The sequence below is a fragment of the Talpa europaea genome (genome assembly GCF_964194135.1).
Source record: "Talpa europaea genome assembly, chromosome: 12".
In the NCBI taxonomy this organism is placed as follows: Eukaryota; Metazoa; Chordata; class Mammalia; order Eulipotyphla; family Talpidae; genus Talpa; species Talpa europaea.
Window position 1 is genome coordinate 88,840,497 of NC_140079.1, and position 18,640 is coordinate 88,859,136.

An 18,640-nucleotide genomic window follows, 5' to 3' on the forward strand; every position below is an offset into this window, starting at 1 on the left:
GCTCCAGCATTTAAGGTCTACACTGCAAGTCACAAACATACCTCATTAAGAAAGATTTTTTAAAATGACTTGCCATCATTTAAACACCAAACTCTTTCACATAACAGCCCTAATTCCTGGCTTCTCTTGGAAGTTCAGAGCCTGGCTGGCTTCCTGTGTGGCCGTGTGGGTCTGGCACGAGTTGCAGCTACTGCCTCTCTCAGACCACAGGGCCCTGGCTGACAGCCCCTGTGGTGCTGATCCAGCCCCGGGCACAAAGGCATTTGTGACCCTTGTCTACACCGCTCGTACCATCTCTCTGCCATGACTCAGCGACCATGTCTTGTTAATTACGTGTCATACGCGTGTGCCTTGTATCTCCCTCACAGTTTGAGTGCTCTCATCACCGGGGCGGGGAGTCTCCGAACTTCGTGCCTGCTGCAGTATCTGGCACATAGTAGGGCTGCTGTTTGAGGCCAGCAGCTGGGGTGGGGTTGCCTCAGGAGTTGTCTCGGGGCCCAGATTCTCACATCTACCCACTGCCAGTGTTACACCAAGGTGGGGCACATTCTTCACTGTTTACTAGAAAATTCCAGCAAGGGTTTGGAGAACACCTGGCTCTCCCCCCGCAGGGCGGAGCATGTGGTAGAGGGGGACGGGTGCCACTGGTGGAACTCCCAAGGGGGATTTCCATGTGCCCCAGGGGAAGGGTCTTGGGCCATTTCTGCCTGTGCTGAAAATCCTTGTTTCAGATAAAGGGAATACAGTAGTCAAGGTAAGACCCGCCTCTGAGAAGGGCCAGGTCCTGGATGCCATTTCCACTGCCCGGGGCCCCAGGGTCCGAGACAGGAGGCCTCCCCCAGCCCACTGCCCCTCCTGCCCTGGTCTCCCGCCTCTGCCGCGCTTGCTCTTCTGTTTTCAGCTTGTCACAGTCCTCGGATCTCTGGATTTGTGGCATTTCACTTTTCTTCCTTCCCCTTTGTGCAGACAACCCTGCATCTGCTCTTACACGTGTGTGTGAGTCAGCGTGTCACACACTCGAGAGACACTGCCTACTTTGAGCCCAAGATTCTAGTAGCAGTGTGGCTAATGGACAGCTGTCTGCTGACAGCCTGGGAAGGGTGTGAGCCCTTCCTGGTGCTGCAGGGAGTAGCCTCCCATGCCGAGGTGGTTTCACCTTTGGTTTTCCCCCTTTGCTCCTGTGTGCCTCCCCGGCAGCGCCAGGTCTCAGCCCCTGCAGGCAGCCTGGCCCACCAGATCCTTCTCCCCCTCATCTAATACATCCACCTTCTAAATTCTTGTTTCTATGTCACTGCTTTATTGTATGGATTTCACTTAGCTGCCTCAAACCTTTTGTGGAATGAAGCAGCGCCCGTGACCTAGAAATGATTGAAGGTACTGCTTTGCTGCCGAAGCTGCTTGGGGGCTGCAAATGTGTGTCCTCTCCTACTCAGAATGTTCTGGGCCTGTTGGGGCATGAGGCTGCATGTGATGGAGATGTGGCACCTCTCACCCGGTCACTGGGCCATCTCCATTCTAGTGTGAGGGTGCTTGGCTTGTGTTTAGAATTTAGGAAATTCTTTTCTTTTTCACATTGAAGGAGGCTGTTTCTTCTTTGAGAGAAAAGCCAATGCTGCTTTGCATGGCTAGAGTAAATTTCTTGTCAGTGAAAACAGGATGCTCAGGTGAATTCCTGTTGTAGCTGGGGCTGTGGAGTGTGAGTGGGCCCAAGCGGGGCGGCAGGCCTGGCGGGGCTTCTGGGCAACCACGCGATGTCTCTGGGTGTCTTCAGGGCTTCGTTCTGCAGGTGACACCCTGGCGCAGGCCTGTCTTCAATGCTCTAGTGAAGGGTGAGGACGAAAGCAAATAGGGCAGATGTTGCTCCTCTTCCCAAAGCCTCAAATTCCAGTGTGCTAAAAAAGGAAAAAAAAAAAAAAAACAATTCCTTTTGGTGGTTTGGGAGTAAATAGCTTGGTGATGCTGGGTGTCTCACTGGGGGCTTTGCTGCTCTAGATAAGTGGGCAGAAAAGCCAGCCTTCGGGACTCCTTTGGAAGAACACCTGAAGCGTAGCGGGCGTGAGATTGCGCTCCCCATCGAAGCCTGCGTCATGCTGCTCCTGGAGACCGGCATGAAGGAGGAGGTGAGTGCACCTGTCCACACTATGTGTGCTGTGTAGACCCAGCCTTCCCAGCCAGTCACCTGCCTGCACTGTGCATTCCACCCTTTGGAGGTGCTACTGGTGAGACCAGCATCACAAGACCGTATTCACCTTCTTCTGTGTGGTGCATGCTGACTTTTTTAAGTCCCATTTGATTATTTTGTTTTAAATTGGATTGTAGTTTGTGAAAATGAGTTTAATCAGCTTTAGTTGTTGACTGAATCTCACATTTGTGTAGTACTCAGCAACTTTTAGGAGACACTTACGTACTTTATTTCACAGAATGTTTACCCAGAAAACACCCATGAATCAAGCAGAGTGGGATGGTAACTCTGTGTGGCTATGGAAATCACACACTGGGGCTTGGCCAGACTCGAAACATGTCTTTCTATTTTTCTTCTTTAGTACTTTGTATTTTATTTTCTGTATTACATACATACTGAAAAATGTGCATATTTTAAGTGAAGGACTTTCACAAACCGAACCTACCATGTCCTCAGTACCCAGATCAACAACCACCCCCGGAGCCCTCCTGTGTTAACTTCCAGTGTCTGCCCCCAAAATGTAACCCTAAATTTTACTATCTGAGATCAGGGCTCCCCAGTCAGGGCCACTTTTTTTTTTTCTCCTAAATTATGGTTATTGAGGCAAAGTGGGTTTCCACTGTTGCATGTGCTCTGGGGGTTATAGGCTTCAGCCTCGACAAATGTGTGTTTCACCTGCCAGGGCCACTCTTTGCCCCTCAGGAGACTTTGGCAAGATCTAGAGACATTTCTGTCACAGTTTAGGGAGTGTGTTCTGTCACCTAGCAGGTGGAGACCAGGGATGCTACCAAGTACCCTTCACTACACAGGAAAGCCCCCCTAAAAGGAGTTGTCTAGCCCCAAATGTTGAGAAACCCCACCTGACTGATTTTGCATAAAACCCCATCTTCTGACTCCAGGCCCAGCGTCCTCACTGTCCTGCCTCTTGGTCGACTCTTCATGTGTTTCTCTCTGCTCCCTAAGTGCCACTTAGGGCAGTGAAAGTGACAAGCAGCCTAGTCTAGCAGTTTTTCTTAAGATTCCAACTAAAAAACAATTCTAAATTTCAAAAATCTATAGCAGTCACCTGTAAAAATAGAAAATATTGCTTTTAAATAGGTTTCTGATAGGCATGGGTGTTTTAGCAGCAGGACAGGTTAAGTAGCACTGACTAAACATGGGTTGCTTTCGGCTGTCATTGCCCAAGGTCCATGCTTGTCCTGGTCATTCGCCCTGACCACCTCACAGACGAGGCTGGCTGGAGTGAGAGGGAGGTGGAGGGGGGCCATGTCCCGGGGCTCCGTCATAATTTGACTGCTGCTCGCATAAGGCTCACAATTTGAACTTAATGCAAATGGCTTTTCCTTTAGGGTCTTTTCCGAATTGGGGCTGGGGCCTCCAAGTTAAAGAAACTGAAAGCTGCTTTAGATTGTTCTACGTCCCACCTGGATGAATTCTATTCAGACCCCCACGCTGTAGCAGGTGAGCTCCAAGGAGTGGACCTTAAGGTGGGGGGAGAACATACCTCAAGCAAATCATTAGCTAAATATCCAATTTTAATTTTAGCTTTAAGTAACAGATAAAACTGGAAAATTATATATATGTGTATGCACACACGTCTTTTTTATTCCTGTTTTTGATTCTCGTTATTAAGTAAAGGTGAATGTACATATAATCCAAATATTGGGGATGTGCTTCTATTTTCTTTTTTTCTTCCACCTCCAAAGTCTAGCTCCACCTGGATAAATTACGTCTATTAGGAAGATGGATTTGAAGTTAATTTCATTTTTGATGATCTCAATATATTTTGCAAGGACAGAAATTTCATTCTCTAACTACTTTCACAAATCATGAATTGTTCTCGCTATCTTGGAAGACTGTAATTGAGATTATTTCAATTTGCAAGCTATATGATCCAAGATTCCCAGCCTTTGCCCTTTTCATACTAAAAAAAAGTGGTAATAATTTCAGGTGCTTTAAAGTCCTATTTGCGGGAACTGCCTGAACCTTTGATGACTTTTAATCTGTATGAAGAATGGACACAGGTTGCAAGGTAAGTTTAAAGAACATTGGATTTTAAAAGTTAAAAGCAATAATCTAATACTGTGTCCCATGTGTAAACCATTATGCTCTCAGGAATCATAAAATGAACATAATTTTTAAATTATTTGTTAATTTCATTAATTATTTGTTAACAAATACTGCTCTGGTTCTTAAACTTAAGATACAAATATTGAATATTATAATTATCAGTGTAGGAAGGTCACCACACATGCATTGGTTTAAATTTGTGTGACTCGTATGGTGGAAAATTTATAGTGGTACCCACATCAATACCCACACCAATCAGCTGATTATAAACCCCTTTCATGTGGGAGAAAGTGCCATCCCAGCCAATGGCAGTTGGCCTCTTGAGCTGTATGGAAACTCAACTGTGCAATAATATCCTGTTGTCCTAGTAACATTAGTATTAGTGTTATTATTAATAATAGTTAACGCTTACCTAGTATTTACTGAGCTAAGTTCTGTACTGACCTTTACACCTATTATCTTCTGTAACCCGTAATCAGTGACATGAAAGGCAGCTGGTGTCTTCATTTTACAGACGAGACATCTGACACCGAGGGAATAGCAAGCAATTGGCAAAGCTGGAATTCAGACCCCACGGTCTTTGTCCCCCCCTCCACCCCCAGCTTCAGCGTGACTAGGAGTAGCTTACTCCTAGGACTAACAGGCACTTGTGTTAATGCAGCATAGTAACACAGGCATATTGATGCATATGGAAATAAATGGTGATGATAACATTTTTGTTCTCAGAGTTTTAAGCAGTGTAGGCTTCTTTAAAAAGTCCTAGAAGTTTCTCTTTTTTGATTGCTGAGTAATACTCCATTGTATACATGGACCCCATCTTCTTGATCCAGTCATCTATTTTTGGGTATTTGGGTTGTTTCCATAGCTTTAGCTATTGTAAATAGTCTCTTAGTCACCCCTCCTCCTCGTCAGCTTGTCCCATCACAGTTCTGACTCATTTCCTCTCATGGTGCCTGAGTCCTCACTCAAAGGCAAAGAACAGATCCCTGCCCCATGCACACCTTCAGCCCCTGTCACCCATTCCCATCAAAGAGGCTGTGACTCTGATCCCTTGACTCATCACTCTAACCAGCCATTTGCCTTTGAACTTGTCTCTGTGGCGTTGAAATGAGAATCTCTGTCCCTGGTTGATGGAGAGGATTTCAAAGTCCCAGTCAGTTCTTAGTCATGGTTGTGTCCTTGGTCATAGTACGGCCCCCTTAAGCATCATGCTTATGGGCCTGAATAAATGGGCCCTACCATCAGTGTCAGGGAGGAAAGGGTTCTGGGATTTCTTCTGTTAGGTAGCTGATGGAAGGCTACATAGGCTCCACGTTCTGTTCTGCAGCTCACAAACTCAGCCCTACAAGGAAACAAGCTTTTGAAAGATGTCTGTCTGTCCGTGTATTGACCCTGTACTTCAGCGCAGGCCCCCCTCCCATCCCAGTGTCACATGGATGGTCCCTGAGTGTAATTATGTGTAACCCCTATTGTCACTCTCCAGATTGGTCCAGGGTGGAGAATGTGTTGCATCAGCCACTTGTAATGCTCTTGCCTGCTGCCGGGCAGAGCTGACCCCGCTCTGCAGGTGCTGGTCTGGCCCTTGTGAAAGTTTGCACGTTAAAACTGTGAAGCAGAAGGCTCCTGGAATCGCTTCATAGCAGAAATGTCCTTTTATTTTGTTTACTCTATATGTTTTACTAATTGTTTTTTAAATAGGGAGTATTCCCAAGGTGCATAGTCCAGGTTCCTGGCCTAGAGCCTTTGGACTATATGTGGAGGGGAGGGAAAGACCAGGGTCTAGATGTCGGGGCTCAGCCCGCTCACCTCTGGCTGAGCTGCACTTAGGACAAGATCTGGGCTCCACACGCAGCGGTTGAGCGCTGGGTTGCGAAGCTCCCTGCAGCCTCTGCAGCCGGTTCGATCCCCAGCTGCTCCCTGGCCACCGGAGGAGGGTCCCACATGGCGAGCAGACCTCTCCTGCCGCCCGCTGCTCCCCTCAGCAGTGTGCTTCGGTCCTTCTGCCTGCTCTGCTCCCCGCTCTGGCTCTGGTGAATTCTTTCACCCTCCCGCGCTTCTGACTGTACCCAGTGCTTGTATAAACCAAACAAACAAACAAATAATAAATAAATAAGACATGCCTCTAGAAAATTATAAAAAAAAAAAAAAAGATCTGGGCTCCACAAAGATACGCATGACTATCCACTTTCCTGACGGAGCTTTTGGTGGTATCTTGTCCTGTGTGCCAAGCATTGGCCTCAGAGATGACTCCCCTTACTGATGGCACAAAACCTCACTGTTATTACCAGAGTCCACCTTCTTACCCCAGTCTTGCGCATCAAGGGAATAAATCTTGGCCATATACTAACTGCACATATAATTAGTTGGAATTTGACTCCAAATCTGTTTATTTCCAAAATCTTTGCTGTTTTCCACCTGTGCTTTCCCCTGTCGATGGAGGCCCCTCTGTTAATGGAGCACAGTACACAAGTATTATTAGTATGCGTTGTACCAACTGGCTATGAATTGTATCTTTTTTGTTCTCAGTGTGCAGGATCAAGACAAAAAGCTTCAAGATTTATGGAGAACATGTCAGAAGCTGCCACCACAAAACTTTGTTAACTTTAGGTATGTGCGACTGCCGTTCTGAAGATCCAGCCTCTAAGCAGCAGTGATCTGGAGTGAAGAAAGGTTTTGCCCTAGTCAGGGGCCATTTAGCATAGTGTGCTTGGATTTGGGGTAGCTGGGAATGGGAGTTGATGTGTGATGCCGTGATGAACCTGAGACTTCAGCTTCATGTCTGCCCTAGTAAATAGCCTTCCCATTTGCCCTGCGGATATTGGGAAAAAAGTCTCGTGAAAAATTGGGCTGACTGTATGCTGGATTTGGAGACTAAATGGCCCAATTTGTAAAAGGCAAAAACTAATCAGTAGTTGTGCTTTCTGTAATATCTTTCACATAATTTATTTTATTTTTTTTTTAAATGGATTTTTTTTTAAAGATTTATTTTTATTTATTTATACAAGCACTGGGTACAGTCAGAAGCGCGGGAGGGTGAGAGAATTCACCAGAGCCAGAGCGGGGAGCAGAGCAGGCAGAAGGACCGAAGGACACTGCTGAGGGGAGCAGCGGGCGGCAGGAGAGGTCTGCGCACCATGTGGGACCCTCCTCCGGTGGCCGGGGAGCAGCCGGGGATCGAACTGGCGCTGCAGAGGTTGAGGACAACTTCGCAACCCAGTGCTCAACCGCTGCGCCACCAGGGAGGCCCCACATAATTTATTTTAAATAGAGCATAAATCATCCTCTTAAATAAGATTTCAGGAGACGGAGATTATATATTACCTTTTTAACATGTCAGGTATCAGCGTGACCCATGTTTGGGTTGATACTTACAGTATCTTTTTCTGCTTCATTTAGCACTTTAGTCCGGAATTGCAGATCTCCCTAACATAGTCGTGGTCGTACAGTGGGGACTGAATTATGGTTCCCGAGACTTTGGAATTTGACCTTTTATTTTGTTTATTTTACTCTTTATAATTTCTACTAATCAATAGGAAGTACATTCCCATGATTTGAAATTTAAGCGACTTCAATGAAAAGTCTCTATCCTGTTCCTATCTCCCAGCTACCTGGTTCCTCTCCTGAGAGGTACACGTGTTTTCAGTTTCTCAAACAGCCTCTTGGCAAGAGTTCCACTGGTACAGGCAGGCATTGCTTAGTGATCTTTCAAGATCATCAGCAATGGGCTGAGTATTCAGTGGTGGTCCCAACAGGCCATGCGCTGGAGATGGGGCACATAGTGGATTGTATCATCTACATTTGTGTGACTACACTCTGTGACATTTGCACAGTGATGAAATTGCCTAGTGGGCATTTCTCAGAACATGTCCCCATCATTAAGCAACACATGACTGTACAAGCAAATACATACACATATATGTGCGTACATTTTTTTGATCCTACATCCCCCCCCCTTTTTTATACAAAATAGTATAGTATACATTCTCTTCCTTGCCTTTTTTGTTTACTATACATCTTGGCAATTTTTTTCATTTCATCGTAACTTTTCATGACTGTAATACTCCACTATATATATATATATATATATGCACACACACACACATACATATATATGGAGTAGCTTTTTTAACCTGGCCCTTATTGATAGTTAAATTGTTCTTAATCTTTTCCTGTACTTGTACATCAGAGAGTGTATCTATGATAAATTGGATGATTTCATAATTAAAAAGAGCATTTTCAAATACAGTTACCTTTATGTAATATAGGCACATATATGTGCACATATTTGTGTATGTGTAAACATATACTCTGCTTACACTAAAACTATATTGGGCCCACTGTTTTTCACATTACCTAGAATAGATAGGGCATAAAGGAGAAATTGATTATAAATATACAGCAAATAGAGATTGAATCATTGAGGTTTACATTTTACTTGTTTTCCTCTTCCTAGTCCTAAATTAGTCTGTTTTCTTTTAAAAAGAGCACATGAAATTTATGGAATGCTTATACTGCATCAGATTCTGATTTAATAACGCTTCAGGTAGCAGCTGGGACTGAGCACTAGGCATGACGACAACATTCCTGCAGTCATTTCAGAGTCAATGCTTCCCCCCCTTGTCTTTATCCCATAGGTATTTAATCAAGTTCCTCGCAAAGCTTGCTCAGACGAGCGACGTTAATAAAATGACTCCCAGCAACATTGCAATCGTGTTGGGCCCTAATTTGTTATGGGCCAAAAATGAAGGGTAAGTGATCTTTTACCATAATGTGTCATTTCAATTTCTTCTTTCCACCTGATGGGAAAAATAGAAACATAACTCAAGATGCTCAATCTGGGGTAATATGCACTTCAGAGTGCTCTGCAGTGATCTTGCCATTTAGCCCACATTCTCGAACACCACTGTGAGGCTGGGTTCTATCCCAGGTGCTGGTCACACAGCGACAGTGCAGCGAAAGCACCACACGTGTCTGCCTACATGGCAGTGATATCATAGACATTACAGAGAATGAGGGTGACAATACTTGCTGAAAGGACATAATCCAGGCTTGGAAGTGGCACTCAAGCTGTACCTTGATGAATGTGATGGGACCTGAGCAAACGAAGACATTGTGGGCTTGTTTCCAGGGATCGCCTGGTCTCCTAGAACTTGACCACGGAGGCTGTGAGACTGTGGCTGGCAGGCAGAGCCAGGTCATGAAGGGCCTTGTATATCTTGCAGAGATGCTTGGAAACTTAGTTTCTGAGCAGAAAAATAACTTGATCAAGTTGCATTTAGGAAGACCCTTGTTGGCATTGAGAATGTGCATTGAATAGAGGAAGGAGATCAGAGAGATCCTGGGGAGCTTCTAGGAAATCACTAGTGTTAATGTTCACTCTGTTGGTAGCAATATGATTATCTCATTTCATCCTCATATAAATAACCTTGTGAAGTATAGGTGCTATTTCCTCATTTTTATAGGTGAGGTCTCACAGACGAGGCTTAGAGAGGACAAGTAACTTGCTTCACGTTGCACACAGGGAGGTCGTGGCGCCCAGGTGCTGGCTATGGAGCCTGTGCCCTTCACCCCCTGCCTCCCATCACTGCCGCTTAGCCTGACACACAGGGAGGTCGTGGCGCCCAGGTGCTGGCTACGGAGCCTGTGCCCTTCACCCCCTGCCTCCCATCACTGCCGCTTGGTGCCTGACGTCCCACTAAAACATGCGGTGACTTCTCTTCAGTCATTGACTCGTGTATGCCCAATCTCGTTTCAGAAAGTGTAAGATTATTTAAACAGATCCAGTGTCATAAAGAAAAATGAAAGATACTGCATCTACAAAGTTAATTACATATGTCTGTTTCATAGCATCTAATTTCCACGTAGACTAAAGAGTTACATATAAAAAGTAATGACATAGATATGGCAAGTAAATATTTGTTAGCTTTTGGAATAGGGAATACTTTTGTAGATGTAAAAGTAGTGCAAGAAATAAATTTAGCAGTCAAATAAATTTGATTAGTAGAATTAGAAATAGAAAGCTCCCAAGAAAAGATCCAGAATATATAAAAAGAATCAGTAGATGAACAAGTAGTGCCTTGTTAAAAAGCAAAATTGACCAAGAATATGCATGAACAGGTCCTCACCAGTCCACACCGGTGCTCAGGCTTGTAGTACTTTCAGAATCCACATGGGAGGAAGGGTGAGCAGGGAGATTTGCAGGCCGAGCTTGCATTTTAAGCTGGAATTTGAAAGGAGCTAGAACCTTGGTTGGGAATTGGGGTGAAAAGATTCCTCCCAGTGGGAATGGCAGAATGAAAATAAAGAGGAGGTGGGTTTGAAGTAGTGAGACCTGGGATCTAGGGTCTTAGGAATCCTGTGTCCTCGTTTATGGAGTTAGCATCATGACAGTCCCCAGGTTGTAGGTTGTAAAAATTAAACTCCGAAGTGTGGTGGAAGCTGGGTGAATGTAGGCCTCTGTGGCCTGGCTGCTTCTGAGGTGCTCTGAGCAACAGCCAGGGGGATGATTCCTACTTGTTTTCTTCCTTGTGAGCTTTGACATTCAGACCCTTGCGACGCCTGACACTCATCTTGGGACCAGTCCACATGTGTGACAACCGTGTTCATGTTAAATGTGGGGGTGCAGGTTTCCTGATAGGGCAGGAGACACATGGAATCACTCCTGGGTACATTAGTGGCAAATGGTTTTTTGGCGATCTTGAGTCCTAAGATGGTAATTACCACAGGTCACGCGTTCCGGACCAGTTTACAGCCAGCGTCCTGACCACAGTGTCCGGCCCTCGCTCTCCCGCTCTCGTCACTGTGGGCTCTTTTTCTCTGAGTGGTCACTGCTACACTCATAGGCCAGGGCCTTAGGGCCTTAGTCTTTGAATTTGAACTTATTTTATCTTTTCAAAATAATTGAATGGCCTTGACACGGCCTGTAGACACCGGGGCCACCTGGGGGAGGCGCTTCATCTCTGTGACCTTCCTTTGCAGGACGCTGGCCGAGATGGCAGCAGCCACGTCTGTCCACGTGGTGGCTGTAATCGAGCCCATCATTCAGCACGCGGACTGGTTCTTCCCTGAAGGTAATTACCTCTTCAATTTCATTGACTGCCAGAGCTAATCGTCTCATAGTATCAAACATTGTTTCAAAGAAGAAAATACATCAGGAGTTTCTTCATGGTTCTGTAATTGGTTTCACTTTTTCACGTTTTTTCCCAGACTGTGTGCACTCATGTTTTTGACATAATGGCATGTTAGCTTGTGTTGTACTTCATGTCACTTCACACTGGCATCATCCTCTCAGCCAGTGTGCATTAAATACCCTGGAGGTGCTGCATGCTTGCTAGCAAGACCTACTGTTTGTTCCTGGAGGAGCGCAGCCGCTAGAAAAGGCCACATGCCCCGTGATAGTGGCCGGTCAGAAGGCTGGGCGACCAGGGATGATGTGACAAACTCAAGTGTTGGACACAAAGAGGGGCACTTCATAGAAGAGGTGGCGCTGCACATGCAGGAGGTTCCCACTGGCTTCTTTTTCTTCTAGGGAGATAGTTAGATTCATGCAAAGATAAGGTTGGGGCTAGTGTGTGAAGGTCTGAGAATTAGGGTTTCATCCCGCAGGTGCTAGGTTTTCAAGCCGCGTGTGTGGCAGTGCTGGCCCCTTTGGGCGTGCTGATGGGCGAGTGTCGGGAGTCTGGACCTCCCACCCCCACTTTGCCCAGAGAAGCGCGGCTGTCACGTCTGCCAGAGTGTGAGCGTCACAGCCCAGGGACACCGCATCCTGTTGTCCAGAGTCGTTGGCCCTCCTTCACGCAGACTACTCAGTACACCTGCGAGGGATCTATGAATATTGGCTCTCTGCCTAGGATTCCTTTGAGAAAACCCATCTCGCAAAAACTGCTATAAACAGTAGAGTTGATGTTGCCTTTTATTTCTTTTTTTATATCAAACTGTAAATAGCTTTTTTATTTGACAGGTGAGTAATCCATGCTCATTTTCTCTTCTGTATTCCATGATTTCTTTTTTTTTTTTTAAAGATTTATTTATTTATATATACAAGCACTGGGTACAGTCAGAAGCGTGGGAGGGTGAGAGAATTCACCAGAGCGGGGAGCAGAGCAGGCAGAAGGACCGTAGTACACTGCTGAGGGGAGCAGCGAGTGGCAGGAGAGGTCTGCATGCCATGGTCTGCATGCCATGTGGGACCCTCCTCCGGTGGCCGGGGAGCAGCCGGGAATTGAACCAGCGCTGCAGAGGCTGCAGGCAGCTTCGCAACCCAGCGCTCAACCGCTGCACCACCAGGGAGGCCCATGATTTCTTTTTTTTAACAAAAAAGAACACAGAGGAATTGTGTAACTTCTGCGTCCTATCCCACCCCTACTTCCAATTTTCTTATTTCCCCTCCCTTGGTCCAATAGGAAGGCAAGAGCACCCCAGGCTTCTGCTCGTGGCCGAGTGGGGCCTTGTGGACTGAAGAAGGAGACTCCCATTCAGTAGCAGCGTAAAGCTCCCTCAGCCCCTGTGCTGCGTGTGTCATGTGTGTCTGTGTTTCTTCTTACAGAGGTGGAATTTAATGTATCAGAAGCATTCGTACCTCTTGCCACCCCAAATTCCAATCACTCACCCCACACTGGAAATGACTCTGACTCGGGGACCCTGGAGAGGAAGCGGCCGGCCAGCATGGCGGTGATGGAAGGGGACTTGGTGAAGAAAGAGAGGTGTGTTCAGGGCTGTTCCCTTTCAGAGCCACAGCAGATACCATGTAGAAGAGTTGTTAACCCCTCAGTATCTGGTACTGCCTCAGTGTCCCTGCAGGATGAGCATGGCCCAGCACACCCACGGTTGGGGGAGTCCACATAGTTTCAGGAAGTCTGCTCTAGCTCATTCCAAACAGTTATCTGACCGTAAAGTAGGTATGTAGCTTGCCAGTTCCCACTCCCACCCTGTGCATTCAAGCCTTGCTTGATGGTCTGTGAAAAGCCCTGCCGTGGAAGAGCATCACACACACAGCAGTTTCCTCTGAGTGTACTTAATTGGGGGCGGGGGAGAAAGAAAAGGGGAAATGAGTTATATCCTATGGACTTGTGTCCAGAGCTGAAAGTGAGAGCAACCCACCTCTTGGTGAGTTGTGCGATTTGGTATTTGGTATAACTTGGCCCCTCCGTGGAAGCCAACCACTGAACTGATGTTTGGCTGAAGAAACCTCAGTGTTGGCCAGTTCTGGAAGAAGTGGCTATGTGGGATTCACTGAGAGATGGCAAGTCTCTGTTCTGTGCTCCACGGGAGATTTGTGGAATTTCCAATGGTTAAGGGAACTTGGAATTTTTGCCTATAGACAACTGTCAAGTGTGTGATGAAATGCCACCCTACTCACCAGTAATGCTAAGAGTAAGAGGGGCCTGTTGGGACGCACCTGCTTTTCTTGCATACATGTCATAACATTAATTGGAAATAGTTTTGCCTTAAAACAAGCAACAAGCGCTTGTTTTAATTGGCCAATCTTAAAGTAGAGGTTTTGTTTTGTTTGTTGTAACCCATAACAGAGGAAAATGTTGTCCGATTCTGTCGTTCTGAAATCTACACTTACGATGTGAAGTTTTACTTGTCTGAACCCCCTTCACACACTCGGTCGTGCCTCACGATCACAGCCCAAATCGGTCCTTGTGTGTTGTGATGCGATGTGAATCTGCTTAGCACATAGTGGACAATTCTCAGTTACCTGCCTGGTGGATTTTCCCCACTGGCTCACCCAGTAAATTTGAACTTGGGGAGCTGTTTAGCATTTGTTTTTCAAACTGAAAAGTTTGAAAGTTCATGCAATGGTCGACTTACATGAAAAGTGAGTCTTCCTTCCAACCTCTCCTCCAATCAACCACCATCTCCTTCCCAAAAGCAACTGCTTTTTCCATTCTCACGTATCTGTTCAGATCTAGTCTTCGCACACACACTTATGTTTCTATTCCCAGCTTCAGAGTTAGTGGCGTGTGACGACCTCACACGCACCCCAGTAGGACCTCTGGACTCAGTGTCTACCTGGCCCCCAGACTCACAGAGTTGAGCTGGGCAGTGGGTGGGTGGTGTGGAAGAAAACATGCTGACATGATGCCACTCACCCGGGTAGGGCCGTCTGTTTGTTCCCAGCTGCTCACACCCGTGTGAGAAAGGGCATTGATCAAACAGGGTCCATCGAACCCCTCAGGTTAAAAGCCCAGTTGAACTGCTTGCCCTGGTGATAGGGATGGCCACTGACTGGTCCTAGCTTCCTCACTGCATGCCAGGCAGCTCGGGTGGCTACCCGTGTGTGGGTTCTCACACGAGTGGACCAAGGGGCTTCTGTCTTAATGGTCGGCTTGCATGGTGTGTTGACTGTTTCTTCTCTCTGTGTAGCTTTGGTGTGAAGCTTATGGACTTCCAAGCCCACCGGCGGGGTGGTACTCTAAATAGAAAGCACCTGTCCCCCGCTTTCCAGCCGCCACTCCCGCCCACAGATGGCAGCACCTTGGCGCCAGCGGGCCCAGAGCCCCCTCCCCAGAGCTCTAGGGCTGAAAGCAGCGCAGGGGGTGGGACTGTCCCCAACTCTGCGGGCATGCTGGAGCAGGGGCCAAGCCCGGGCGATGGCAGGTAAGGAGGCTGGTTGCTGCTGACTGAGAGCTGGATACCCCAGCGTCTTGCAGGTGCCGGCCTGTGGGCACGGCATCCACATCTGAAGAATCACTGGGCATAAAGTGAACCAGATTTGCCTTCACTCCTCCAGTTGGCAAAGAATGGATCAAAAGACCTCAGAGTGCTTGCTTCCTTTCTTGTTTTCAAAAGAAAGCAACATTGTTTGCTTTCTTTACCATACTGCTTTGGTGTTGGAAGCTGGAAGCCAATGGGTGTCTAGCAGTATCACAAATCTCTTACCTGTTTAATGTGTCCTCGGCATTGATGTACCATTTGCTTGTGTCATTCCACTAGTAAATGTTTGAATGTAGCAAGTTAGGTTACAGTATTTCTGGCATCCATTCATTCACAGGCTTATTCACTCATCATCACTCATCCAATCCGATTTACTCTGTGACTAATAGGTACTAGGCGCTCTAGGTGATTTAACTCGTCCTCCCACCCCTGGCTCAGTCTTATAGGGGAGCTGATACACAGTACAATAGAGGAAGCCTTTTTGTTGCTTAACCTTTGACTAACCGCCTGGAGTGGGCTACAAATACATAGCCACTTTAAGTAAAATTACCTTTGAGCTTGAGAATTTGGTTGAATTTTCATCCATTCCATTCTCACATTGACCTGGGCAGATGACCACTCAAGGTGGAGCCCAACTGGCAACTGCTGTAAAGATGAGCCTCTGCAGAGTAGATGCTACAGTTTTGATTGTTCTTTGCTCTACTTCGGCCATCTATAAAGCACTAACTGATAATTTATAAAGTAAAAAAAAAAAAAATGTATAAAACAGGGACAACCTGTTTAGCCATGTTTTTCCATACAGAGAGATGGATTTGCCTTGGGAAAATGCCCTCACCTGATGTTGGACCGGGGCGGGAGGGCCCCATGGCTCAGCCCCGGACCTATGAGATAAGAATCTCACAGTCCTCATAGCTGCACTCCAGTGCTTTGTGCATCCCTGCATTCCTGTTTACTTGAATAATTTGGGGAAGTTCACTTTTTGGTTACAAATAAGGCTTCAAACTTCCGAGGGCTTCATCTCCCCATCGTAAGCTTCGTGTTGTTCTCTAAGTAGCTGCTACTCTATACGTGTATTTGTTTTACTTTCAAGTTTTTGTTTGAGGAAAGAATCAGCTGACTCACATTTTCATTCACTTGTGGCACTCCATTTGTTTAATCAGGACTGAATATATTATTTAAGACAATAATTTGGCTTCATTGCACAGGACAAATGAAATGTCAGGCATCAAATTGCTCTCAGTATTTCATGTTCTGTAGATATTTTGTGTCTATTTCACTAATGACCTGCATTCTTTGGCATAAGAAGTCAGACATAAGAAGTTCTGGGCCAGGAAGTAGGATACCTGAGTACTAGGTTCCACTGTCTGTGGACTCTGGGCTTTGTCAAGTGACCATTTGCTCCTATCGCCCCCCTCCTGCCCCAAATCTAAATTTTTTATTGTAACCAAGCATTTTATAATTCAGGGTATTGGGATTTTGCCATAGATTTTGCTTAGTTTCATACAATGTATGTGTCAAAATCATATTATTTTGACGTCTCAAAGCCCCTTCATGTGTTTTAAAATACTGCCAATTTAAGTACAAGCAATAACTTGAAGTTCCTATAGGTGGCTATGAAATGGTCTGTATCATATCTGAGGGGCAGAGTGTATAGAGGACAATCTGATACAATTTAAGTCTCATAAAATATGTAATCCATATTAGCTTTATAGGCCCAGAATGAATTATGTAAAATTTCAGATCACCTCCTTGCCTATGGAGGTGAAAACTCTGATTGAACCTGGTATTTTGTAGTGTGCTCAGCGTTCTAGCTGGGAATGCCAGATACCTAACTTGACTTCTACTCCCCTTAGTCCTCCGAAGCCCAAGGATGCTGCGCCTGCACCTGCACCTGCGCCGGGGAGGAACAGCAGTCAGATGGCCACCGGCCCAAGCCAGGCCCAGCCCACCACTGGCTCTCATCAGCTCTCTGTTGGTCCGGCACACAATTCCGCAGGCCCCAGCCCTCACACTCTGCGCAGGGGTAAGTAGTCCCTTCACTGCATGCCCTAGGGGAAGGGTGTGCAAGGAAGGCTTCAGGCTGAGAGACTTTGGACAGATCATCTCTACATCTGTTATAAAATGGCAAGTGGGAAAATTTTAAAGTATTAAAGAGAAATGAAAAAAAGTGGAGGGGCAGGCATTTGAAAAATATAAAAATTAACAAACCAAAAGGCATTTTTCCAGAACCACTCCCAGCTTTCCAGAAATCTGGTGCTCCTAGCCTGAGGACTGCTACGGCCACTGTACTGGCCAGGCTCTGCAGCTCTGCAAACCACTGTGCCCTCTGGCCAGGGTCCCGGGCTTTCTGATGAATATAGCATCTGAACAATTCCCACCTGTGCCCCTTCATCCTCTTCTCCTCAGCCTTCCCTGAAAGCCAGGGAAACTGCTTTCAAACGCAAAGCAGATCGTGTCCTCTCTTAACTGACAATCCCCCATAGCTCCCATGCAAACTTCCTGCCATGGGCCCACTTGGGGCCCAGCTGTTCCTCTCCCCTCTCTTAAGGGGAGGCACTTGAACCCTGCTGGTCTGCTCCCTAGTCCTTGGAGGCACTAAACCCATTTTCTCTTAGGAGAACATCTTCATATGTTTATGCATTCTATTCTTTTTTAAAATTTTATTGTGGTAAGAACACTTAGCATGAGATCTTAAATTTTTAAGCATACAATTCAGTATTATTAAGTGAACTACTGTACTGTAGGCACGTTGTTCTACAGTAGATCCCTAGGGCTTTTGTCTAGCATGACTGAAGCTTTATGCCTGTTGACTAGCAGCTCTCTGCTCCACCTCCTTGCTGCCCCCCTCTCAGCCCTGGCAACCACCATTCCACAGTCTGATTCTTTCGGTTTGACTATTTCAGATACCACATGTAAGGGAAGTCATGCAGTACCTGTCACTCTGTGCCTGGCTTATTTTACTTACTTATTATTTATAATAGACTCATCATATTGTCATATAGCAGAATTTTCTTCTTTATAAAAGCTAAATATTATTCCATTGTGTATAAATATGTCACTTTTTCTTCGTCCAATCATTAGTTGATGGACATTTAGCTTGTTTCCATAATGTTGCAATGAGCAGGGGAGCTGAATATCTCTTTGAGATCCTGATTTCATTTCTTTTAAATACCCAGAAGTGGGATTGCTAGAACATATGGTAGTTCTATTTTCGATGTTTTGGGAACCTCCACAGTTTTCCACAATGGCCGTACCATTACCTTCCCACCAGTGTGCACGAGGGCTCCGATTTCTCCACATCCTTGCCAGCATTTGTTGTCTCAGTTTTTTGATAATAGCCATTTTAACAGATATGAGGTGATATCACTTGGTGATTTCATTCCTTTGCCAGCCCAGGATATTTTGGTTGTCACAACTGGGAGGCTCGTGCCATTGGCATCTAGGGGGTAGAAGCCAGCGGTGCTGGGAACATACCGCAGCACTCAGGACAACCCCCGCAACAGAGAATTTATCTGACCCTGAGGGTCAATAGGATTAAGACTGAGCCCTGGTCAGGGAGGAATATGATGCATTGATGATGTTTTTAAAGTCGGTTAAGGTAGTATGAACCCAGATGTCCCTGTCACAACTCTTAACTGCTTTTATTAGAGTACGGGTGATCCTCACTGTAAAAAGCGTTGTGTTTTAAGTCGTTCTAGAAGTAGTGAATTTATTATAGCAAGTGCA

General features: G+C 46.0%; 1 protein-coding gene across 4 annotated transcripts in view; it reads left to right on the forward strand.

Annotated features, from left to right (window-relative positions):
• Nucleotides 1-18,640, forward strand: part of ARHGAP17 (Rho GTPase activating protein 17) — a gene marked incomplete at both ends in the record, with an annotated part of 77,178 nt that overhangs the window by 47,970 nt on the left and 10,568 nt on the right. For 3 of the 4 annotated variants that reach the window (XM_084250379.1, XM_084250378.1, XM_084250380.1), the window contains 9 exons: nucleotides 1,993-2,120; nucleotides 3,532-3,643; nucleotides 4,133-4,214; nucleotides 6,779-6,859; nucleotides 8,887-9,000; nucleotides 11,231-11,322; nucleotides 12,798-12,954; nucleotides 14,624-14,857; nucleotides 16,768-16,937. In XM_084250379.1, the coding sequence (XP_084106505.1) occupies nucleotides 1,993-2,120; nucleotides 3,532-3,643; nucleotides 4,133-4,214; nucleotides 6,779-6,859; nucleotides 8,887-9,000; nucleotides 11,231-11,322; nucleotides 12,798-12,954; nucleotides 14,624-14,857; nucleotides 16,768-16,937 (1,170 nt within the window). The remainder of the gene's footprint in view (nucleotides 1-1,992; nucleotides 2,121-3,531; nucleotides 3,644-4,132; nucleotides 4,215-6,778; nucleotides 6,860-8,886; nucleotides 9,001-11,230; nucleotides 11,323-12,797; nucleotides 12,955-14,623; nucleotides 14,858-16,767; nucleotides 16,938-18,640) is intronic. The other variant, XM_084250381.1, reaches the window with a different exon arrangement.